The sequence below is a fragment of the Erpetoichthys calabaricus genome, chromosome 3, assembly GCF_900747795.2.
Source record: "Erpetoichthys calabaricus chromosome 3, fErpCal1.3, whole genome shotgun sequence".
NCBI classification, from domain to species: domain Eukaryota; kingdom Metazoa; phylum Chordata; class Cladistia; order Polypteriformes; family Polypteridae; genus Erpetoichthys; species Erpetoichthys calabaricus.
Genome location: NC_041396.2, coordinates 1,692,317 through 1,718,040, shown reverse-complemented (window position 1 = coordinate 1,718,040; position 25,724 = coordinate 1,692,317). Strand labels below are relative to the sequence as shown.

The 25,724-nt window shown below is 41.8% G+C and overlaps 1 protein-coding gene across 1 annotated transcript in view; it reads left to right on the top strand.

The window, feature by feature from the left end:
* babam2 (BRISC and BRCA1 A complex member 2) overlaps positions 1 to 25,724 on the top strand; it is a 287,239-nt gene that overhangs the window by 66,951 nt on the left and 194,564 nt on the right. Inside the window, exon 4 of the mRNA XM_028796332.2 lies at positions 20,743 to 20,837. Coding sequence (XP_028652165.1) covers positions 20,743 to 20,837 — 95 coding nt within the window. The remainder of the gene's footprint in view (positions 1 to 20,742; positions 20,838 to 25,724) is intronic.

The following is a 25,724-nucleotide window of genomic DNA, read 5'->3' as shown; positions in this document are numbered from 1 at the left end:
TCCACCTGTGGATTCTTGTTTTGTCCTGGATTATCTCCTATGTGTGTGTTTGGACTGTCTGGTGTCTGCCTACTACGTGAGGACTGGCTTGGATTCTGTGTGAATCTTCGAAGAAACAAACACTCTTGATCCCATCATTCGTCATCTTCAGGAAATACAAGTAGGACTGTCTTTACATTCACACACAGCGAGCTGATCTCTGGACTGTCCATCTCCATCATTTCATTCCATCAGTTGTCGTTTTTCATGGACTTCATCGTGTGTGGTTTTTGTTAGTGGCTTGCTATTTTTTAATTTGTGTTTATTGTATATTGCCGTTAAAGGAACTGGGGTGGGATCCTTTTAGTTTGTGTAATTAGATTTCATTTATTTTTCGTTTAATACATTCGTCAATTTCTGTTTTAATTCCATTTGCTTTTTCTCTCTGTGAGGGTCAGGCCAAGGCTGGGTGCGTTCCTGGGATCCCCACTGAAAAAATATATAAATCACCGTCAATGGAGGTGTGAATCTCAGCTGGGTTTTTAGTCTGCTATAGCTTTTTTTTTGACAATAATGGACGTATTCATAAAGAGCTTCCCCGTCAACAAACTGGTCTGTTAATAAGCAACATTGCACTGAATTGCATTGGCAGGAATGCATCCGGAAAAAAAAAATGTCCAAAGAAGTGGTGCATTTTTCACCGTGGCAGAGCACCATCGCACACCGTGGTTGAATTTTTTCAGAAGTTTATCTTTATCTGTTATTGACAATGTATGGTGTTTTATGCTTTACACCACAAGAAGAACTTCCTTTATGCATTGGAACCAATGGTGAGGCTAAATATGAGAAGGCTGTAATAATAAATGCAGAAAGACAAGTAGGAATGGTTCATAAGAGTCTGTGCCAACAGCTGATGACGCCACCACAGTAGTAGCAGCATCTTGGTGCATCAACCCAGAACATTTGAAATTAGGTCTGAAGTAGCAGTGGAAGCAGATGACCAGTGGCTGGATTAGCGATGAACCTGTAGTGATCCAACAATACTCGTGTCACGTAATCAACATGTCAAGTCGTCCAGTCGCAGGCTCACAACCTCCCAAACACAGCTGTTTGTACTAAAATAATTTGAACATGTTGACTGCCACAGTGAAAACTGGTCAATTTGATCCCAAAACCAATGTAAAGTCAGGGTGCTATTTTAATATACTAATTAAATGCATTTTGTGACTGAGCGAAATTAAAACACTCTCTTTGAGTTACCTCAATAATTCTTTGTGCACGTCAACAGCGAGATATTTCAGCTGGGGTGCCCTAGAAATGGCCATGTCATTCTTTCCTTTATTGATGCCTAAGCTTCAGAATAGTGCTGGGCGGTATGACCAAAATTCTATATCACGGTATTTTTCAAAGTTATCCCGGTTTCACGGTATTCAACGGTATTTTTTTCCCATGCATGAGTGGATGTTAACCACATTTTCCACTGCAATTATTGCAGTAGACTGGCTAAGAATAACTTATTCCATTGTCATGAAAATTGTACATTGTACAAAAAAACATTTTAATGTGCACACAAGTATTAATACAGGTTTGCATGGCCCATAAAGTGATAGTTTTCAAGGGATAGTTTGCAAACAACTTAAAGTATAATTTTGACAACATTTTTTCAACCATCCAAAGAGGCATTTAGACTTAGTAAAATATCCAGAGTTGTGTTGCACTGAATATGTTGTAAGAGGAATGACCCTTAGACATTGCGAAGGTTTGGGGCAGCCACCCGTATAATTGTTCCCGGCTGCAAAATAGTTGCAAAAACATCGCTAAGTTTACACAATTGAGTCCAAAACAGAACTGCCTTATTATCCACAAGATGGCAGCTTTAAAGACCCATAGGGGAAGTGATGTCATCAGGACCGGAACCGGAAGTGACGTCGTTGACTGCCCCAGAGCCGGGCGGGATTTCCCTAGAATGGTCTACAAAAGATTGAGAGGGAGAATTAGTGCACTTCGCCACCCCCTGGTCCTGCGTGAAATTACATGTACTCAAGCCCTTTAGTTGTCTCCTAAACACGCGTGTGTGACAATGTCTTAGAAAAGGAATAAAGAGTAAATATGTTTTGTAAACCAACTCCACTTTCTGTTAATGTTACCAGTCTCTGTCCACTGACACGTTAGCTATATGGATTGTAATGGCGTTGGTTAAACTTTTTTTGTCGTAGGCAGTACCTCTAGCAAACGCATCTGACTCAAATGTCCTCTCGCTTTTTCAGTTTTACCTGAGGACGTGGAGGAGGCCAATCTTAGTTCCATACATTCATGGTACTCCAAAGCATAGTTTGCGGTTAAGGTGGTGCACCAAATTGCTTATGTTGACAACTTTAGCTCAACAGCATTTGCAGTAATTAGTTGTTTGGTCCAAATCCGACCTTTTAAAACCAAAGTATCTCCAGACAACAGACACGACTCCTTTTTTCGGAAAATGTCCTTCTGTGTCATCACGTTCAACTTTATCGTCTGCTACAGCTTCAGTTGCGGAATGTTCTCTGTCCATTTTCACCACACAATACCTCCACTAACGCATGTACTCCGTTGCATGCGTGTTTAGTGGTGTAGCAGTGAAACAGGTCCCACCTTAAACAGTTTCCCACTGTGCCATGTTCTGAACGTTGTTTAGGCTATTTAAACTGGTGTTGAGGTATAAGAAAAATCCATATCATAACAAAAATGAAAAACGGTTTTCGGTATGATACCTTCCAGCACTACTTCAGAATCTTTTATCTCCTTTGCTTTGACGCCTCATGATGAGAGTCCATACGTGGTGACATTCAGATAAAGAGTCCAGGCTGTTGTCTTTTTTTATTTTTGATTTGATATACTTCATTAATCGCCAAGGGGAAATTGTCTTTTTGTATGCCATTTGGGGGTCAGAATGCAGGGTTAGGCATTGTACATCACCCCTGGAGCAATTTTCTGTTTAAGGGTCTTGCTCAAGGGCCCAACGGAGTAGGATCTTTTCTGGCAATAAAGAGATTTGAACCGGCAGTCTTCCAGATTCCAGCGGAGGTCAAATCGGTAATTCCCTTTTCACATGGGCAGTAGCAATTCAAAATGGTGCTATTTTTTTGGGAAATCTATTTATCTAATATTACATTTTGTCTAATGATCCTGAAGCCATTCATCGTGACAAAGGTACAGAATATTAGGAATGGGGCAGATACTTTTTTCACAGCACTGCGCCATAACCCTAAAGCACAAATGACACATTCAGGTATGTATCTAAAAGAGCTTTTTCCAAAGTCTGATGCCACATTCCTCTTGCGTGGTTTGCAATGCCTGAAAATGTAGTGCTATGTCGTGACCGATAACACGAGGCAACTGAACAGACTTGAGTTTCTAACACTAAAAAAAATCCTTATTTATTAAAGATGAGCCCTGAACTTTCTGTGTTTGTAAAGTCAAAACAGAAAACAATTACTGCCATGGGCACAGCAGACTCAATTGGCACTTGTCCAGCTCCCTGGCACTGAATAAAAGAGAAATCAGCCCACCTTCATCTTTCTCTTTTTGTTAACCCCATCGGTGGAGGTCTAATGAAACGATTGAATTACTTGGATCCGCATGTGCCGTTGGCACTCGGATTGTACATTGCGGACATGTTTTTGGCTTTCAAGTCATCGACCTTGTGCTGGCGACTTGATTTCATGACTATTTATACAGTCCCCTGGAAACTTAAATGACCCCGCTTTTTAGAGCGTTAAAAACAAAAAAGACGTAATGGAGCATATTAGATAGATTTGTAGTGAAAACTTTCCATCCACTCATAGAATAAACACGACTGTCAGGGCAGTATCAGGCTGTCGATGATTTCTAGGACTGTTTATTTACTGTGGCTGAGGGATTGTACAACATATACCGTATCCTTATGACCAAAAAAATGAGAAATGTAGCACACAAGTTGTAACCTCCTTGGCTTTAACCCTGAGGGTCTCTCAGGATTTAGAATTCTATGTAAATACGGTTAAGTCCGAGTGTCTCTCGGGTTAAGCTGTTATGATCCGATGTAAAGGGTTAAGCCTGAACAGCACTTGGGACGTTAGGGGATAAATTAACATCATCCTACAAAAAAAACAAACATTTTAATGTATAAATCAGCGGTATTCATGAGTGGGGCGGAGCCTTCAACCCAAACACAATGGCGTGTGAATAAATTCCTGTAAAACCGATTTTAGAACAAACTGAAACTGAAGCATTAGTTAAATCAGGCGATAGTGGTGACAGTGTGACTTGGTCATCAGACATTGACACGGCCAGTGAAACTGACTTGTACGGCACTCGACGAGCAAACCGCCGTGATACGTCTGGGGAATTTGGTTATGTGAAGGTTGAATATGGCAAACAGCTAAAATGACTGCGATCAAGTAGAAGCACTGTTCACAATACAGCAACTGTCAATGTTCACCTCAGGAGAAATATGGAAGTCACTGAGCCTTGCACTGTGGTAGCCTGTTGGATGGACACTTTTCACCACTGCTGTATATTAGGTGAGGTTTAAAGAACTTACAAATTCTAAAGAACCTGATTGGAGAAGGGAGTTTTGTGCCTAAGATGTTGGACTTCAAACCTTAAAGCTGATGGTGCAGTCCCTGCTTGAAGCTCACTTTGTGACCCTGTCCACAAATCTGATTGTGCCCCAAGTCCACGGGCACTCTGGGCCTGGCAGAACATTGGATGTCCTCCTTCATCCAGAACCAGCTAACAGCCACATCGAACAAAAATGCATTGTTCAACCAAATACAGTCCGGAGCTGAGTGGGTACAACATCATTTACAGTTGTCCTCACAATAAGAACGAATGTTTGTGTGTCTAAATAATGATGGTTAGAATTCATGGAATGGTAACAAAATATGAATTTGTTCAGCAAACTTTAATAACATCATAGAAATAGTTATTATAATAATTACAGTTTTGACATTTTTATGGGCTTTTTCCAAGCATTAAACGTAAAATGTAAGGTCTTTTCTGTTCATTCCTCCCCAGAAAAAGTCAATTTTGATATTTATTTGTTCGAAGCATTTTTAGCATTGTTTTTCAACCCCATTTTGTGTGATTTTGGGTGCAGCTGATTATGAGGCTTTTTGCCCAGTCCACTGCCCTATCGATGTATCCCATGATTCACCGGGAATACACAACATGTGACCATATGAAGGTTACCGCATGGATTCCCGGATCGTCAGAAATTTGGATATGTAGGAAGTGATTACATGTAATCTATTTGGTGACCACTGGTACTGGAAACTAACTTTAGATAAAAAGTCAAGTCAAGTGGCACCATTGTCATCCCATGCATACACCATATTGAAGCATACAGTGGCATATAATAAAAAGACCACCTCTGTGCAACATATACATAAACATAAGATTATGTGATTACTTCTCACCTGAAGAAGGGGCCTGAGTTGCCTTGAAAAGTTGCATATTGTAATCTTTTTAGTTAGCCAATAAAAGGGGTCATTTTGCTTGACTTTTCACTACATAAACATAAGACAAATTCAAGACCGGTAAAGAACTACACCATACTATAATAGAGAAACAAATGACAGGTAAGTGAATAAATAGTAATAATTTGGTATACAGTAGATAAATACACAACAACAATATCCATCCATCCATCCATCCATTTTCCAACCCGCTGAATCCGAACACAGGGTCACGGGGGTCTGCTGGAGCCAATCCCAGCCAACACAGGGCACAAGGCAGGAACCAATCCCAGGCAGGGTGCCAACCCACCGCAGGACACACACAAACACACCCACACACCAAGCACACACTAGGGCCAATTTAGAATCGCAAATCCACCTAACCTGCATGTCTTTGGACTGTGGGAGGAAACCGGAGCGCCCGGAGGAAACCCAAGCAGACACGGGGAGAACATGCAAACTCCACGCAGGGAGGACCCGACAACAACAATAACTGATAAAAAATATAACAACAGTAGTGACAAGTGTATCAGATGTACTGCATATAAGTAAGCCACTAGGAGCAGATCTGAGGGCTGGTGGGCAGCAGAGTTCAGAGTCCAGACCACCAAGGTGTAGAAGCTGCTGTTGTACCTGGCACAACTGGTTTGGATACTACAGTACCTTCTGCCAGATGGAAGTGGGACTAAGAGACCATGAGAGGGGTGGCAGCGGTCCGTCACGGTGCTGCAGGCTTTGTGGATGCATCACTTTATGAACAAGTCTTCAGTGGAGAGCAGAGAGGACCCATCAGTCTTTTCTGCAGTGTGTACTATCGGTTTTAGTACCTTATTTCCTGACACACCACAGTTTCCATACCAGTAATTGATGCAGTTGGTCAGAACACTCCCAGTGGTGCCCCTGTAGAATGTAGTGAAGTAAGCTTGCCTTCTTAAGCCGCCAAAAGAAGTGGAGAGACGCTTCTGCACCTTCTTGGTAATGGAGGTGCTGTTAATTGACCAAGTAAGGTCAGCTGCCAGGTGCCCACCAAGGAGTTTGGTGCTCTTGACCAGTTCCACTACAGAGCCCTTGATCTGCAGTGGGGTATGGACAACATTGGGCCTCCCTAAAGTAAACAGTCCTCTCCTTCTCCTTCATCTCCTCGCACCACTTGTGTCTTCTCTTCAGTCTGTAAGCTGACTCCTCTCCATTGCTGATGAGACCCACCAAAGTTGTGTCATCCACAAACATAATGATGCTGTCAGAGCTGTACGTAGTCATATAGTCATGAGTCAGCAGAGTGAAGAGAAGGGGGCTGAGTACACAGCTATGGGGGGCACCAGTGCTCAGCATGATGGATTTTTTGGTATTGGCCACAGATTTTTGACATTGCCATTACTTGCTTGGCTTGTTATTGACTGCATCTTATCTCCTGGTCATTCCTCATTGTATTGACTCATTTTTTGCAGAAGCTTCATCTAAATCAAATGCAGAATAAGTAAATTAAACAACATTGCTTGAATCAAAGGTGGCAAAAATTTAAAATGAGTTTGTTCTTAATAGAAATTCTACCAGTATGTGATATTCTAACACTTTGCAGGTCCTTGGCATTGAGTGTCAACTTCACACCATATCGTCTCGTCTGTCCTGTTGCAGTCCTGGAGGATGACCTGCTTGAGTGCCTTGATGTTTGATGGGTAGTGCTGCACAATTTGTGCCTTCAAAATTCCCCACAGGTGCTCAGTAGGGTTAAGGTTTAGGTGACACACTTTGCCACTTGAGCACATTCGCTTTGTTCCTTCGAAATAGAAGAATGTCTGGGGTCTTTGTTATGTTGAAGCAGCTGCCTGACAACCCAGAGTGTAGAGAGAAGGTTAGCATCTTTTCTTTTGAGGTGACCCGATGATGCCATCAATGAAGTGCAGCTGTCCCATACCTTCAGCTCTCATTAAGAACTCAAGAACCACCAAGCACTTCTCACTGTACTCTTCCCCCTTTTTCACTCAATACATTTTCAGCAACATCAGATCCAAAAAGAGTTTTCATGATCTTATCAGAAATGACAATAGGTGCCCAAAAGGCTTCAGCTTTGGATCGGTCTTTCCTGGTAAAAGCTAAAAATGCCGCCTTGTCCTTTAGCTTCAGCAGTGGCTCCCTGTGTAAACGACCATCGTGTATCCCTCTTATTGGAGTGAGATGAAGCAGTCACTCCATTTTGGCTTTGCATTGCTTTTGCCAGCTCTGTGGCACTTGCTTTGCAATTTTCCTGCACTTTTCTCAGTTACGAGGTGATAGCTAACTACGACAGCCTGAACATTTTAACGTGCTTGGCATACTTTTTAAATATCTCTTATCGCTTTTGCTGCTGTATTTTGGCTTAATAGCAGTCATTTTCTAATCTACTTGTACCCCTTGTCCTCTTTTTGTAATGAAATTATTTTCCTTCTTAACCCTCAGCTAATTTTCTCCCCTGCGGTTCCATTCAGGTGGGTTAAGTGCCACTCTTAACTGGCCGTGAGCTGATGACACCTGTTTAGTGGGGTGGCACAGGAGACTCGTCTGCTGATCCGTTACCCTTAACTGCCCTCAGCCGCGCACAATTCCGAGGTTTAGTATGCAATTCTCATGAGGGGGGTCTTGTTTTTGCAACATGGCCTTTAATCACTTTGTTTAAAGTTGTCATACGTTTATGTTTAGAACTGAGCCGATTCATTGGTAACTGGGTGTTGCTGACAGGCTGCCATCATTTAAGAACTCCAAATGTTTCATTCTTGTATAGAGAAAGCTTGATTTGACACATTTATGCTGTTTACTGCACGCAGCAATAATTTACATTGTAATTAGCATGCTTTACATAAAGAGCTGGCAATTGGGAATAAACACAATAGTTTGCACACTGTCATGAATATCAAGAGTTGTTAATTTTTCTTTTATTATCCCACATATTTTTCTTCCTTTAATTCTTCTGCATGCATAGAATTTGTTTTATAATGCGAAAAGCACCTATTGTGATAGCCCTGACTGTCTGTCTGAAACAACTTGGCCCCTAATCAACCTGTTTTGTTGAAATGAGGCACATTTATACTTCAGAGAAATTAAAATATCGTCATTTTCATTGAAACAGAATATGCTGTACAAAGTTTTGAAAGTTCAAAATGCCCCTTTTGAATAGCTTTGGCAAACTTACAAACTCTTATCTTAAGTGAGAAACATTCTGTGTGACTTGCGACTAGTTTGCCGATTCAATTTTACTGCCAGAGCAGTTACATCAACCTGTTTATTTTGTAGATTTTCCTCCTTTATTCATCTGACAGCTGCTTGGATCCGCAGTAGTTAGTCAAAACTTCAGAGGAGGCCCGCGTGTGATCCCCCGATACAGAAACACACACACAAGAAGTCACCTATATGGAAGTGAATGAAAGAGAAAAGAAATTGTGTAAGTGTCGGGCAGTAAGCATAGGCTGAAATAACGTATCCTCGGTACTTACGTTACAGAATAAATGACCTCATGACTGGATTGTTTGCACATCTCTTATATATATATATATATATATATATATATATATATATATATATATATATATATATATTTGCAGTTGGAGATCCACAAAGGGAGAAAAAACGAATCACGTATCATAAAATAGTTTTATTCCTGAGCTTTCAACCCCTATCAGGGGTCTTCATCAGAGGATAATGCTTAGACTTACAAGAATCAATTCTTGTAAGTCTAAGCATTATCCTCAGATGAAGACCCCTGATAGGGGTTGAAAGCTCAGGAATAAAACTATTTTATGATACGTGATTCGTTTTTTCTCCCTTTGTGGATCTCCAACTGCAAATATGCAAACCGTATCACAGACCTTCTCTTCCATTTATATATATATATATATATATTTCTCTTCTGGTTTGTCCTGCTTCCACTTCAAAACCGGTCTCTCCCACACATAACCGACACGGCATTTCTTGATTCCTATTCATCCTCTTCCAAACCCTTCCCCATGCTGCCTGCGTAATACATCCAACAAGTACTCGAGGTGCTGCCACAACGGTGAAGTAGCTTTACCACCTTTGCGGGAGCCACCTGTGTCTTTACAACAGCTTCTTACACAGCAAACATCAGAAGCTAAAAATTATCGTGAACACATTCGAGAATACAACTCTTCTCTAGCGTTTGCTTCCATGGGTGCACAGATAACTCAACCTTCTGGCCATGGACCATACTGTTTTAAAATACACGGGCAAATTTATCACCAAATCTCTCCACTATACGCTAACACTTCTACCTCTCCAGGATATGGACACTTGTATGTTTTTGCCACAGCGCAAGCTACTGAAGTACGCTTACAAAATAAAGCAAACTCTGCATGCAGCGAAAATGTACTTCTCCAGCTAGATTCCATGCTCAGAACCATCAACCCCTTCGCTAAATCATACAAACACATGCATGAAATCACTCAGTCCAATCCAACAGCATCTGTACGAATGGTTTACAAGGAAAACCCTGGGCAGGATTTACGACGATACAATGCCCCGACATGTCACACCGATGTTGCAGCGATTTTCGTCGGAGAAGATGAAGAACCGCCTGCCGAAAGGGACATTTGCATCTATCCCATGGGCAACTCCTGTAAACAGATTTCCACGCTCAATATGAATTGCGATCCTATGCTTTACCCACTTTTATTCCCTTACGGAGACATTGGCTGGCACAAAGATTTACAACGTGTTCCCGATTAAAGAACCGGCAAGCGAATAAGTCTTACTCAATGCCAATTTTACGCATACAGATTAGCAATGAGGAATACATTTAGTATTTTGCACTCTAGCGGCAAACTATTCCAACAGTACGTCGTAGATGCGTATGTTAAAACAGAGGGCGCGCATCTCAACTGTCTCAGATTACATCTACAAGATCTGCGTGTAGAACAATACAAAGGACTATCAGACGCACTGCAAGCAAACGCTGAAAATAACAACGTACATGTAGGCAAAATGATCATATTACCGTCCACATTTCCAGGAAGTCCAAGATACATGCAACAAAACTATCAGGATGCCATGGCCATAGTACGTAAATTCGGAAAGCCTGATTTATTTATCACTTTCACATGTAATCGCTTGGCCGGAAATTCTACATGCATTGTCGGATACCCAAAGACCGGAGCACAGACCTGATATTGTAGTACGAGTCTTTTGGATTAAGCTGCAGGAATTACTTAGAGACATTCTACAACAACATCTTTTTGGGGTTGTTATTGATTATATTTACGTAATCAAATTTCAGAAGCATCAGTTGTATGTGGCTTTTTCTAGGGTTAGATCTTTCGACTCATTATCTGTCGTCTCCACCAAAATACCTATTCACAACTGCGTCTTTCAAGAAGTATTTATTTCTCCTTGATTACTGAGTTCCTTTCTCACCGTTTCCGTTCCTATTTTTACACCGCCGTATGGTACGGCAGGCGTCGGCTAGTTATTAATATTATGGCACAGAATGGACGTTATCAGCCTGCAGCTAAAAAGGTGTTTGAACTTATTAATTAAACAAGGAACGTGCAGCTCCCCTAAGTGATATAAAGATAGAACGGGGTTACAAAGGGGACATCAGATTTTATACGGGCAGAAGATCAGAGCCGCAGGGTGCCACTAAGATTGCCCCGTGTTTAACGGTTTCACCGGTGCACAAAGAGGCTGATTGTGTCTCAGGTAGCGAGAACAGGGCAGACCTCCAGCCATGCTGTGCTGAAACAGCTGCTTAGCGGTATAACGTTTGATGAAGAGTTGGGGTTACGGCCTGAAGAGGCTATTTTCCAATAAGAGGCGCTAGCTCCCTGGAAATGCACTCATTTTGCAACTGTGGCATCTTAAGTAACCTGAATCTAACAGCCATGGGAGTCCATGACTGTGCACACAACCATCCCGGTATACTCCGTATCTGAGCGAGACCTTCCATGCCGTCATTATCAGAAGCGTATTTTATATATATGATACATTATAAATATAATACGGTTATTAATTTAGCCACTATCCTGCTCGCAGCGCCAATTGTTTTCCAATAGGAGGCGCTAATTCCCTGGAAATATGTTTGTTTTGCAATTGTGGCGTCTTAAGTAACCTGAACCTAAATAGATATATTATAAAGAGGCGATATCCCTGCCTTATTGATACAGCGGTAAGAAGTCATATAAGAGAAAATAGCTTTCTTTAATGACGGTTTACGCGGCATAACAGACGGGAAGCAATGATAAAACCTTGTGTAGAGTATGCCATTTTCGTCTCTGCATTGGAAGGATTTTCCAGATCGGATCACGGCATCTCCCATCTGTCCATTGGCTTCAAAGGTGTGCCGGGCAATGTTCCAAGGCTTTATACGCTTTCTCCATGTGCAGACCCCCACTTATGTGAATAATACAATTCCAAACAAGGCAAAGAGACGATACAATTTCATGCTGACTCTAACACACAGAAATAGTGCACGTTGCCCATTTGCAGTTGTTCTTAACTTGTCTTGTCTTAAGATGCTTGCCTAGCAATTCTAAATGCTGGACCCCTGTACTAAATCTGGCTTTGTGTTAGCTGTACATGTGAGAAGAAAAGAAAAGCAGATTTAAAAGATTTACACAGAGCACAGTGACATATTAAACTTATTTTCTGATTACAGAGGCACTTCTCCTTCTGTGCATTTTGAGACTGAAATGAAAATCTTTAAGATTAGTGCCACCTTTGGTATTGCTGTTATACAATAAATCAGGTCCTGTCCAGGTTCTTAGTTTTTTTTTACATATTACAATGGCTAACCCAGTGCTCTGACCTCCAAAGGTCATACAATACAATACAATTTATTTTTGTATAGCCCAAAATCACACAAGAAGTGCCACAATGGGCATATAGAAATGTAATTTATTATTATTATTATTATTATATGAAAAGACTATTTCCCCTCGGGGTTAATACAGTGTACCAGATACCAAATTTTAATGAATTACTTTGTTTTAATTAACATTAATAGCTAGATGGGGAACATATTTTAGGTGATTTTCTTCTTTCATGAAGTATTGTTGATTTTGTTTTTATAGTTACAGTCGGCCTTTGCGATTCGCTGGTTTATAGTTTGCAAAGCTGCCTATTCGTGGGTTTGTTATCAATATCCATCCATCCATCCATCTTCTTCCGCTTATCCGAGGTCAGGTCGTGGGGGCAGCAGCTTGAGCAGAGATGCCCAGACTTCCCTCTCCCCGGTCACTTCTTCTAGCTCTTCCGGGAGAATCCCGAGGCGTTCCCAGGCCAGCCGTGAGACATAGTCCCTCCAGCGTGTCCTGGATCTTCCCCGGGGCCTCCTCCCGGTTGGACGTGCCCAGAACACCTCACCAGGGAGGCGTCCAGGAGGTATCCTGATCAGATGCCCGAGCCACCTCATCTGACTCCGCTTGATGGCAGCGGCTCTACTCTGAGCCCCTCCTGGATGACTACTGAGGTTATTATACAGGTTATTGTTAATCAATAATTAAATAGAAATTATTTTGCAAGTGTTATGAGTAGTGACCAGGAAAGATGAAAGATGTCACTCCCACAATGCTGTGCAATTGAATTATTGACAGGATTCTCAATCAGTGAATGACGAGGTGATGCAGATCTCTAAGTTGAATGCATAGCTCTGTCACGGTGACATCGTTCCTGTTTACTATTAATGGCGTCTGTCCATGAAGTACCTGTTAATAATAGCAAAAAATACACACATGTTGCACGTTTTGACCGTACAAATGGATGTTGGACATGTGGTTTATGCAACATGAGTTACATGAGAATTTATTTTCCATTTTTGCATGGATTTTTTTCCACAGTCGTTTGCTATAGTCCGCACTTGGTCACCTCCATTTCCCACTGAGTGTGAATATTCAACAGGTACTTTCTCTACAAGGCAGCACAGTGGCACATTGGTAGCGCTGCTGCCTCGCAGTAAGGAGACCTGGGTTCGCTTCCCGGGTCCTCCCTGCATGGAGTTTGCATGTTCTCCCCGTGTCTGCATGGGTTTCCTCCCACAGTCCAAAGACATGCAGGTTAGGTGCATTGGTGATCCTCAAATTGTGCCTAGGGTGTGTGTGTGTGTGCCCTGAGGTGGACTGGCGCCCTGCCTGGGGTTTGTTTCCTGCCTTGCGCCCTATTCTGGCTGGGATTGGCTCCAGCAGACCCCCATGACCCTGTGTTAGGATACAGCAGGTTGGGCAATAACTGACTGTCTGACTTTCTCTACAAAAACATAAGATTAAAAATTTTTCTTGGCCACCACCGCAAACTACATGGGGTAAGTAACATTTAAAAAATATACAGTATATACATCATCTTTGGCTGGAGTATTATTTAACAAGTCGACAGTAAGAAATATCAAGAAACTCAGTATGTTACTGTTGCAGTGTGGTATACGGTACAGTAACTACAGTGATCCCTCGCTATATCGCGCTTCGCCTTTCGCGGCTTTACTCTATCGCGGATTTTATATGTAAGCATATTTAAATATATATCGCGGATTTTTTGCTGGTTCGCGGATTTCTGCGGACAATGGGTCTTTTAATTTCTGGTACATGCTTCCTCAGTTGGTTTGCCCAGTTGATTTCATATAAGGGACGCTATTGACAGATGGCTGAGAAGAAACCCAACTTACTTTCTCTCTCTCTCTCTCTTGCTCTGACATTCTCTGATCCTGACGTAGGGGGATTGAGCAGGGAGGCTGTTCGCACACCTAGACGATACGGACGCTGGTCTAAAAATGCTGAAAGATTATCTTCACGTTGCTCCCTTCTGTGCAGCTGCTTCGTGAAGCGACATGCTGCACTATGCTTCGCATACTTAAAAGCTCGAAGGGCACGTATTGATTTTTGATTGTTTGTTTTTCTCTCTCTCTCACTCTCTCTCTCTCTCTTTGTCTGCTCCTGACAGAGGGGGTGTGAGCTGCCGCCTTCAACAGCTTTGTACCTGCGGCGCGTTCGCATACTTAAAAGCCAAACAGTCCTATTGATTTGTTTGCTTTTTTCTATCTCTCTGACAGTCTCTGCTCCTGACGCGCACTCCTTTGAAGAGGAAGATATGTTTGCATTCTTTTAATTGTGAGACGGAACTGTCATCTCTGTCTTGTCATGGAGCACAGTTTAAACTTTTGAAAAAGAGACAAATGTTTGTTTGCAGTGTTTGAATAACGTTCCTGTCTCTCTACAACCTCCTGTGTTTCTGCGCAAATCTGTGACCCAAGCATGACAATATAAAAATAACCATATAAACGTATGGTTTCTACTTCGCGGATTTTCACCTTTCGCGGGGGGTTCTGGAACGCAACCCCCGCAATGGAGGAGGGATTACTGTACTTACAGTTTTAATTTTATTGGTGTCATATATACAAGTGTACTGTATTGTCTGTTAAATAAGTAACTGTATGTTATTTTTAGGGCTTATGGTCAACCATACAGTATTAGGACGTGAGGTTGGGAGCCCAAAGCATATTCAGATTTTCACATTTCTGGGGGGTCCTGCACCCCTAACCCCTGCAAATCACAAGGGGTAAACTGTAAAAGGCCAGGCTAGGGAGCTGCGATGGCATTCTGAAGGTTGCCAGTTTGAATCCATAAATGTCAGGAGAGATTCCACTCCATTGGGTCCCTAAGCAAGGCCCTTAACCTACAATTAGTCTGTCCCGGCTATGACGTCAATCTGCATCCAGCCCTGCAAGCAGGTCCTCCAACTTACAGGGACAACTTAGAGGTTGGTGGCAGGATTGGCACTCCTGCCACTGAAAAAAAAAAAAAAAACCCTCCCACTGTTCCATTCCTTTTGAATTAGTGAGGTGTCTCCCGTTGCATGGCTGTGCTCAGGTCCTAATTTGGTCTCCTGATGTGGTTTGTCATGTGGTGGGTGCGACCACGTGCTCAGTCAGTGCTGCTCCAAACCTCTCTCTTCCACAGCCATTAACAGCACATCAATCCTTGCCATTCTGACATCACTTGAATTGGAATCTTCTGTGTACGAAAGCCTTTGAGTCACCATGAGCCTATTTATACTCCGTTTTTAACCACATGACATTGTAAGGTGCTGTTAAAAAGTCATCCACTAACGCCATGTAGTTGCATTCTATTATCTCTTTTATTTTTGAATTTGACTTATTGTTACAAAAACATTTAATAAACAGATGTATGTTAACTGTCTCTTTGGTGAAGTAACCAAACAAATGTAAAATAATGCACCAGCTTTCATATCAATTAACTAAGCCCCCGAACGCACCTGACTGTTACGCCATGTATACGTATTGTAACTTGTTGCAATTGGACTTCATATCTCAGGTCATTTTGAGTGTGTTAAAAATATTCTGAGTCTCAGCGTTCCACCATTTTGTTTTCATTTTGGGCATCGCTATTTTAGGCTGCTTTGTTTGTAGTTGCTATGCAAGATGCTACCGTGTGACATTCTGAGGTCACAAGCCGTAATGTAGCTAGTGCAACAGTATACAGTGGGTATAGAAAAGAATCCCCCCCCCCCCAACTTCGAAATATTCCCATTTTTTTGCTTTTCAGCCTTAAATGTAAACACACAAACTGATCATCACAAACATCTTTACTTACTCAATGCAATCTATAACATCCAAGTGAAACATATCACAGCTACAGTTCAGAAGAATTAAAAAAAAATAAAAAACAAGAAATCCTGAGATGAATAAATAATAATAATAATAATTTTTTGCATTTATATAGCGCTTTTCTCACTACTCAAAGCGCTCAGCAATTGCAGGTTAAGGGCCTTGCTTAAGGGCCCAACAGAGCAGAGTCCCTATTGGCATTTACGGGATTCGAACCGGCAACCTTCCGATTGCCAGTGCAGATCTCTAGCCTCAGAGCCACCACTCCGCCCTAAAGGACCCCCCCCCCCCCTAAACTGTGATCAATAAGTGTGATTAGTGAAGCTGTTCCTGGAGCATTCATTCCCTTGCTTGGTAGTGCCACTGACAGCAAACAAATGACTATGGGTGGTTGGCCACTTTCAAAAGATCTCAGGAATAGAGTTGTGGACAGACAGGAGGCAGGAGAACTCAAAGGCTTTATCAGTCCCAAGGAGCACAGTAAAGTCCATCATCAAAAAGTGTTTGGTATGACTAGGACCCTCTCTGGATCCTCCAAACTGGATGGAAGAGCAAGGAGGAAACTGGTAAGAGAGGCTACCAAGAGGCCAATGGCCACTCTGAAGGAGTTACAGCATTTGATGGCACAGAGTGGTCACTAATGGTGTGCCTGTGACAATTTGACAAGCGCTTCTCCACAATGGTGGCTTGTTCGGGAGGGTCACACTTCTCAAGAAAGGCCACATGAAGGCTCGTTTGAGCTTTGCCAGAATGCACCTTGAAGATTCTGATGCCAAGTGGAAAAAGGTCTTCTGGTCAGAGGAGACCAAAATGAAACTATTTAGCCTCAATACCAAATGGTCAGGCCAACCAATGCAGCTCACCATCCACAACATACCATACCTACAGTAAAGCATGGAGGGGGCAGCATCCTGTCGTGGGGGGCCTGGGGCTCTCATTGGGGTAGAAGGATAAATGGATGGGGCAAAATACCATCACATTCTTGAGGAAAACCTGCTGCCCTCTGCCAAAAAGTTGAAGATGGGCAGAATGTTCACCTGTCAACACGACAACAACCCAAAGCACACAGCAAAACTGACCATCCAGCGACTGAAGGAGATAAAAGTGAATGGCCAGTCAGAGCCCAGACCTAAATCACAGTGAAGATCTGGGGAAAGATCTGAAGATAGCAGACCACCAACACTCACCATCTAATGTGAGCGAACTTGAACAGGTAAAGAAGGGGGGGGGCAAATATTACTCAATCTAGGTGCGCAAAGCTGATAGAGAAGAATCAACAGACTGAGGGCTGTCATTAAAGCAAAAAGGGGGTTCAACAAAATGACATTGACATTGGGGGGGGGGCCTTTATTAATCTCAGTAGGTCTTGTTTCTGGTTTTTTATAATTTTTCTGAACTGTAGCTGTGAAATCTTTCACTTGGATGTTAGAGATTGCATTGAGTAAGTAAAGCTGGGAAGAAATATTAGTTTGTGTGTGTTTTCATTTGAGACTGTAAAGCAAAAAAAAATGGGAATATTTCGAAGGGGGGATTCTTTTCTATACCCACTGTATATAAAGGACGCTGTCAGCTATCCTCCATTGTCCAGGTTGCTGGATTTGTAGTCGCTTTGCAAGTTGTTTTTTGTCTTGTTTTGAGTTTTCATTGATTATTTGGGAAGGAGTCCCAGCTTGTTATTTTTGACTTTGATTTTGGCTACTGAAGTGATTGAGATACATTCCTCATACTTCACCATAGCTTATCTCTAAAACTTTGTTTAACCGTTTTCCTGTCTCCTGGTCCTTTTTCACAATTTCTTGGCTGTCTGTCTTGCCAGACAATACAGATGAGGTTCCAAAGTAAAACTCGTTAGCAAACAAACTGGCAAACAGTGTAACCTTAACTCAAACAAACAGGCGGTGCACTGAACGGTGAGGTCTACCGGACCAGCAGAGCTGTAAATGACAACGTATTCGAATTAAAGAAAAGCAATGCGCTTATACTGTATATATGGAATGTCCGTAAACTCCATTTGTATATTCTTTTGGAATGCACTTTGATAATATAAATTGAAAATTAGTTTAGACAATTCCTGAAAGGTTTTTTATTGCAAACTAGACATTAAGCCCGTTACAATAACGGGCGCTAGAATAGTAGTGCATAAACATTAATAGGAACAGTCTATATTAAATGGCAAAGGACTGTCTATTTTCTGTTACAGTAATACTGCCTTGTATGTGGCTGTAATATGCGTCACTGTATTGTGTGCCTTTAATTTTCTCTCACAGTAATGCGTCTCTCCAGCAAGTATTTTAATCTGTGCTGGCATGCAGCTGATTATTGTATGTATGGCGTCTCCCCAGCAACGGATTTTATGTGCGCGAAAATAAATCTACTTTTAAAAGTCATCCTATTGTAATATCATGAAAACTTGTATATTTAGGAAAACACTTTACACTTTACCAGGCCAACTTTGTTAATTGCAAATCTGACATCCTCAGAGTGAACAACAAACACTAATCCCACCTCTTTGGGGAAGCTGGTCTCCGCGTCTCAGTACCCGATTGGATTTTTCGTGCGTTATGTTTTAGGTCTTACCTCATTTACCGAAATCTGAATGGATCAGCCGCGCAATATTTTATAGGTCCCGCCCTCTCTGTCTTGTGTGACGCGTCAGGCGGCCTTTGAAGCATCACAATGTGCCCCGCGCATGCGCACTTCACCAGAAGACACACACACACGGACGCACACAGGGATTTTATTTTAAGAGGATAAGGTTAAAGAAATATCATTTAACTAGCCACGGTATCTGTCAAAGACAGGTAATGAAATAATTATAAGCATTTGCGATCTCTTGCCCTGTGTGTCTGAAAGACTCTACAGTGGCACTCCATGTGTCGAGCATGTTCCCTTATAGTTTGCTTCTCAGACTCTGTTATTATTTTCGAAGCGCCTTTCTTGTTTTGTATTTGCCGTCTTTGAAGGCGACTCTCTCTGTGTGCCTCATAAGCTTTTACTCCTCCTCGTTCATCTCACACTTGTACTTCCTCAAGTCAAACTGACCAATCAGATTGTTCTGAAGGACTGGACACGCCGACGGTAGTGTGTTATTATATAGTAGATAAAGTTAAAGAGATATCATAAGTTAAATCAGTACTACATCTAAACCTGGCCAGGATGACTTGTGTTCTTTTCAGGTGAGATCTCTTATCATGTGTGAAGCACCTATTGTGATAGCCACATCTGTCTGTCTGCATGAAGCAACTCACTCCCAGTTTGCAGATGTTGTTGAAATTTGGCACACTTTATTCTTCAAAGCAATTTCTCAGTATCTCGAACAGATCACCCCATACAAAGTTTCAAATCTTCATTTGAAAAGCATTGGTGAATTTACAAACTTGTCTTTATTGAAATGGAGAAACATTCTGCATGAATTAGGTTACTGTTCCAATTTTACCTTGTCAGCAGTTACACCAACTTGTATTTTTGTATATTTTCCTCTCGTTCACCTCTGATCCCCATTTAATAGACAGTTTCTGAAAGCAAAAGACAAAAATTAATCATAAATTTACAGTTGCCATCTTGGCCACATGTCTCTTTTTCCAGTATCTTTCCTTGGTGTCAAGAGCTCCATTTCTTAATTCATCCAGTGGCCAAATAGACACCATCTGGTCTCAGCCTCGCGGTTTTGTGGACTCCAACTGAAGGAGGGTGGGACTGACACCGTCCCTTGGAGGCGGGGCTAAGCCTCCTCTTCTGGCCATTGTTTGGATTTGTGAGAAAACCATCAGACGCCACCAGTGGCCACTCCCCCTCTCGCCCCACGGTGGCATTTCTCGACTTACCAGGGCCGTCCAAAGTGAATAAAGCAGTAGAGCGCATACACAGTCAACCCTGCCGACACACTGACAATAGCAGCTGGAGAGAGGTGAGTGAGTTATGCCCACATTCCCACCGTCACAAGCTACTCGACCACTCAATTGGTGCAGTCGAGATTAAAAGTATAGTATTTACGAGCTTGGTAAAAGTATTAACGGCAAAGCAATTATGAATTATAGGAAAAGTAGTGTATTGCACTTACAGATTTGCCTCGGATAATGTAGAACCTCAGTAAAATTGCTGTGTGGATAATCATGGGTTCTCTGTATTATTTTATTACTGCTGTGTAAGCCCGTGCTCCTAGAAACCACGGATTCTGGCACTTCAATCAATCAATCACATTAGTTGTGCATTAGTGGCAAAGCGAGGTTCTCTTTCCTCGGCGGTTTCGTTTTGCCAATGTGCACGCCTCGCTTGTGCATCAGCAGCTAAGCGAGTTTCTCTTTCGTCGGCTGTTTCTTTGAGTGTCATGCTGTAGCCTCGCACTTCCGGGCTGCACAGACAGACACACACACACTTCCACGCATAGACGTTTATATATAAGATTTGACTGACACCTTTATCCCAGGTGACTTACAATATTTAAGATACAATTTGTTCCATTTCATTTTTTATTGTTCTATTTGGAGCACAGACAGGTGATGGACCTGCTTATGGTCACGTAGTGTCACATAGTTTAAACCCACAATGTCAAGGTTTGAAGTCCAAAGCCTTGGCCACTATGCCACACTGGTATGATTGCCAAAGATCAGCATGAAGGAGTGAGAAGAGCAGCTGCAGAAGATGGCTGAGCTCATTAATTATCCTGTTTGACTTTCTTTCTTTTTTTTGTAGGGGACATCATATTTAACGCTCGAGATCCGGAGCTGCCACCTGACTTCATTTTTGGTGATGATGTAGAGTTTCTTCCAGAGCCGTCTGAGCTACATGTGAGTGTACTTTAGATCTTCCATGTAATTAGTGACTTAATGAAAATAAAGGAAACGGACAATGAAAAACTAAGTAGCAGGAAGTGCCGATGGGGGGGATCTGTCTAATGATTTTTTTAATGCTTTCTTCTTGGACGCATCCCTTTTCTCTCTGTCCGTCCGTGGATTATCTCTGTCCCTTTTAAGAGGTCGCTGCTGTGCTGTTTTATTTTAGCTTTTTGATGTTGTCTGCTCAAAAGATGTTCTTCACTCCCACCATGCACTGCACACTACCCCATGTGGCTGTAAATGACGTAACGTTCAGGTGTGTTGGAAGTCTGTGCAGCCCAAAGAGTGCTGTCATTCCTGAGTTTGACAGCTGCTTTCTCAGTCGGACAGACGCAGTTTGTGTTTCATAGTGTACATTTATGTATTAAGGAAACAGCTTTTATGGAACTTGACATACAGAAGTACACAGAACCTTACAAGTAAAGTGGAGGTCAATAACTAAACCAATGCCAATGGCTCACATTACAGTTGTCATGAGGACAGTGTTAAAAATTATGATAAAAATATGTACTTAACAAAAAAAACAAAAATAATACTTAAGAAACGAGTTGTTGTACTTATCACAGGTTAGAGCTTGTACAGATAAATTGACTGGTCAGCTAGCCTGGTGGAATACAGGAAGGCTGAGATTGAAGGCCATTAACAGCCTGCCATAGCCTGAACAGAAAGACAGGTTTGAGAAGGCAGTCTGCGACTTAAGCACCTGCATATCCTTTCTTTTGTGTTTGTCTGATACTACATTTGTGCGTCCTTTGAAACTGGAGAAAATGCTGATAGGGACAAAGTTGGAATGAGGTGACATTTAAGTCTATCTGAGCTCTGAATTCATTGGTGAATGCTCTCCACACTGATTCAAGAAGGTGTGTTAAGAAGTCACATTTCTGTAAATGTATACTGTTAGAGGGGCTTTGTTTCAGTCTCTTTCTATCATTTCCTATCCGGAACTTAGCTGTATCTTGGCTGCCCTATGCAAACGGCATGCTGGATTAAGGGAAATGCCAGACCACTCAGGATCAGAGACTAATTAAGATATTAAGAAAGAAAGCCACCTGGTAGCCTAATATCAGGTTGTATTATTTTAACCAGCATGTTTGTACTCTGCTTATATTTTGGGTTTATCTACTGTATAATAAAACTGTACGGTCTGTGTGTGTGTGTCTGGTTCCATTGAGCAATCTGATTGGTCATTTTGACTTTGGTGTGATTGGTCTGTTTGGCTTTAGTAATGTGATCAAAAGAGGAAGTGTAAGAGTCAGCCACATGAAGAGGAGTAAAGGGTTAGGAGGCACGCTGAGAGTCACCTTTAAATATAGGAAGTATAAAAGCAGACAGAAAGCATGCAGGGTGCCACAAAAATAACAGTAGGCTCTACAGGAATGGTCTCTAGAGAGGAAGCAACAGTCAAAAGAGCTTCAGACACACAGGAATATAGTGGAATGTCCGTGAAAGGTGCACACAGGGCAAGAGATTTCAAATGTTTTTAAATGTATCTGTAGATGTGTTTACCTAAAATGACCAATGTTCTGCTGCTTTCATTTGCTTTGCGGGATTCTAGCAATAGCTTGACATGTTGAAATGATTCCACAGACAAAATATCTTTGGTTTTAAAAGTTTAAAATTAAAACAGTTCTCACAAAAAAAGAGAAGACATTGGTACTGCGAAGTAAGAAAAAGTTCTGGTTTTAAAAAAAATTCTGCTTAAGGCTTGTATATCTTGATTGTTTCTTTATGTTTTCTAATACAGTTGAACCATTTCTAAACGGTCAGAAAACTGTATGCCGTGCTAGCAATGAGACTAATTCAAAATAAAAAAGCTGACTTAATTAAAACACTGAATCACAGATCGATATAGCTGAGAAGATTCTGTCTCATGTTAACTTACAGGGCGTAAAGGGCCATACCATAATCTACTGCTATGAGAGAAAATGGTATTCTATTCAAATTAAGCAAACACTGATAGGAGTTTAACTTAAAGCATTAACTTTCTGACTTTGGCTCTTACAGTATTCTATTACCTAACATGTCTTATTATCTATAATACACGATGAGTACATTTGAAACATTTTTCTGCTGCCTGTTCTGATACTTTATCTTATGGCCTGAGGAAATATAAATATATGGTATTATAACATTAGGAGGCAATAGTGGAGATTTGGGAGCATTTGGGTCAGGTCTCCATAAACAAGAGTAGAATGAATAGGATCACCCTGGGACCCTACCACGACAAAACACTTGGTACAATCGTCAGCAGGATCTTTGATGAGTGTGTGTGTGTGTGTGTGTGTGTGTGTGTGTGTGTGTATGAATGAGTGTATTAATCAGTTATAGGGCACATGGCATAAAGCGAGATTGCCATTTACTTTTGCCTAGAGAGTCAGCAGGTTGAAGGACAATATCTAAATAGGGTGAACACCACTGTGGGACTAAAATATCCTTGGCTAGTGATAGATAGATAGATAGATAGATAGATAGATAGATAGATAGATAGATAGATAGATAGATAGATAGATAGATAGATAGATAGATAGATAGATAGATAGATAGATAGATAGATAGATAGATAGATAGATAGATAGATAGATAGATAGATAGATAGATAGATAGATAGATAGATAGATAGATAGATAGATAGATAGATAGATAGATAGATAGATAGATAGATAGATAGATAGATAGATAGATAGATAGATAGATAGATAGATAGATAGATAGATAGATAGATAGATAGATAGATAGATAGATCGATCGATCGATCGATCCCAAGGGGAAATTCACATATTTGGCATATAACCAATCAGTGTATCGACCTCCATGTGACTTGGGGACAGCCATGTGTTGGTCATGCCGTAGCTAGTGAGGCCCTGTGTGGAGTACTGAGAGGTGATTGGCTGTGCAGACATCACTCTTTATCAGCGCTCAGGTGGTTAGAGAGTGTTTTTGTGTGTGAGTTTACAGGCCACCTGATAGCTTTCTTCCCACAGGGTTGTCAGGCTAAGGAAGACGGCCTCAGTAGGGTGAACTGCATGGTGAGAGTTACGTATCTTTGGTTAGTTAGTGGCTTTAACCAAGATGCATCAACTTCCAAGTGTCAAGATTATTCTCGGGAGACCAAGGCAGCCTTCGTCTAGGTTAAATCGGTGGCCACCTGAGTGCTGTTCTTGCTGAAGCTCGTGAGTCCTTTTCTTGAGTAGATTCATGCATCGATTTCTGGCTGACTGAGTTGAGGCTGTTTGTATTTACAGCCAATGTTCTCTCTTACTGGGCTTGCGAGAGTCCTGGATAAAAACCAAAGAGCCAGGCCTTTAATGACTCTTAGGCACGGCCATCAGCGGTGTGTCCGTCTGTGGAGAGAGTGTCGATCTCATCGAGAGGTTTACTTACCTCAGCAGTGACATTCAGGACATTCTGGTGACTCTTCCTATGAAGTCAGTAGACGGATTGGGAGAGCATGGGGAGTCATGAGGTCGCTGGAAAGGAGTGTGTGGCGCTCCTGATATCTCTGGAAAAGGACGAAGGTCCAAGTCTTTAGAGTCCTGGTGCTTCCTGTCTTGCTATATGGTTGTGAGACATGGACGCTATCCAGTGACCTGAGACTGAGACTGGACTCCTTCATGTGTGTCTCTCCAGAGAATACTTGGGTACCACTGGTTTGACTTTTTGTTACTCACAGAGTCCTGAATGAGGCACATGACCTGCATTGTGAGGGAGCGTCAGTTACGGCACTACAGCCATGTGGCTCGATTCCCACAGGGTGATCCGGCTTGCAGGATCCTCACTGTTGGGGATCTGAGTGGCTGCACCAGGCCATGGGGTCACCCACTTGGCTGTGGCAGACAGAAGGTCATTTCTGGAGGGTGGGATTGGACTGTGTGTCTGCCTGGGGGGTTGCCAACCGGGATCCTGTCGTGGCGAAAAATTGTCACCAGAAGGCTTTTTACCTGAAATGAAGGCTATCAGGACTCAGAGGACAGGCAAACAGAGTCTTTAATTTTATTGCAATAAAATAACCATAATAATAACATGGACTCAACCCAACACGGGCAAATTGAGCTGAGCCCCGAACAGTTCAGGCCTCCAAACTTATATAGTCATTTCTTGTCACTCAAACCTCGCTCAAATTAGCTCATTTGCTCTTTTTCTCTGACTCCCCTCTGCTCCTGTCCGGCCGATACCTAGAGTTCCCATGGGTACCATTATTATCTCCTGACTTCCCTGCAGCTGACCGCCCGGTATTTCTACTGTCTATTATTCATCTCTAGTTTCTGTTTTTGCTTATTTCTTTCACTGGCCAAGGCCTTTCATCCATATATGGGCTTCCTCTCGTCATTTTCCCTTCCTAGCCTGTTTGGTGGTTAAAGCTAAGCTTTAATTTAAAAAAGAAATATGGCATGTGCTTTTATTTAATCATTTGCTTGGTAGGCCTGACTTGCAGTAATATCTACACAAAGGTTAATGCTTATATATTTCTCTATATTTATTTATACTAATACATGACTACACTAGTTTTACTTTCCATACATTACATCATCTTCCTTTTGCTGTTTCTGCTGACTCTCTGTTCCAGCTGGCTTCTTACGTGCCTACCCTGACCATTTTTCCCTGCATTTTCTTACTAGTATCGTTCCTTGTTTTCTGGCCTTCAAGGAACAGGTGTTCTGATTTCTCCTTATCCCATCCTCGGGTAGTTTCTGTACGTCATTCTTGTCCTGTTCTATTCTTCTTCTCTTAATACTGATAATTTTTCTTTTTACTAGAAAATGCAATATGACTGATTTTTTAGTTAACCATTTGCTTGACATTCTAAATTATTCTAAATCTAATGCTTCAGAAGCTATTAAT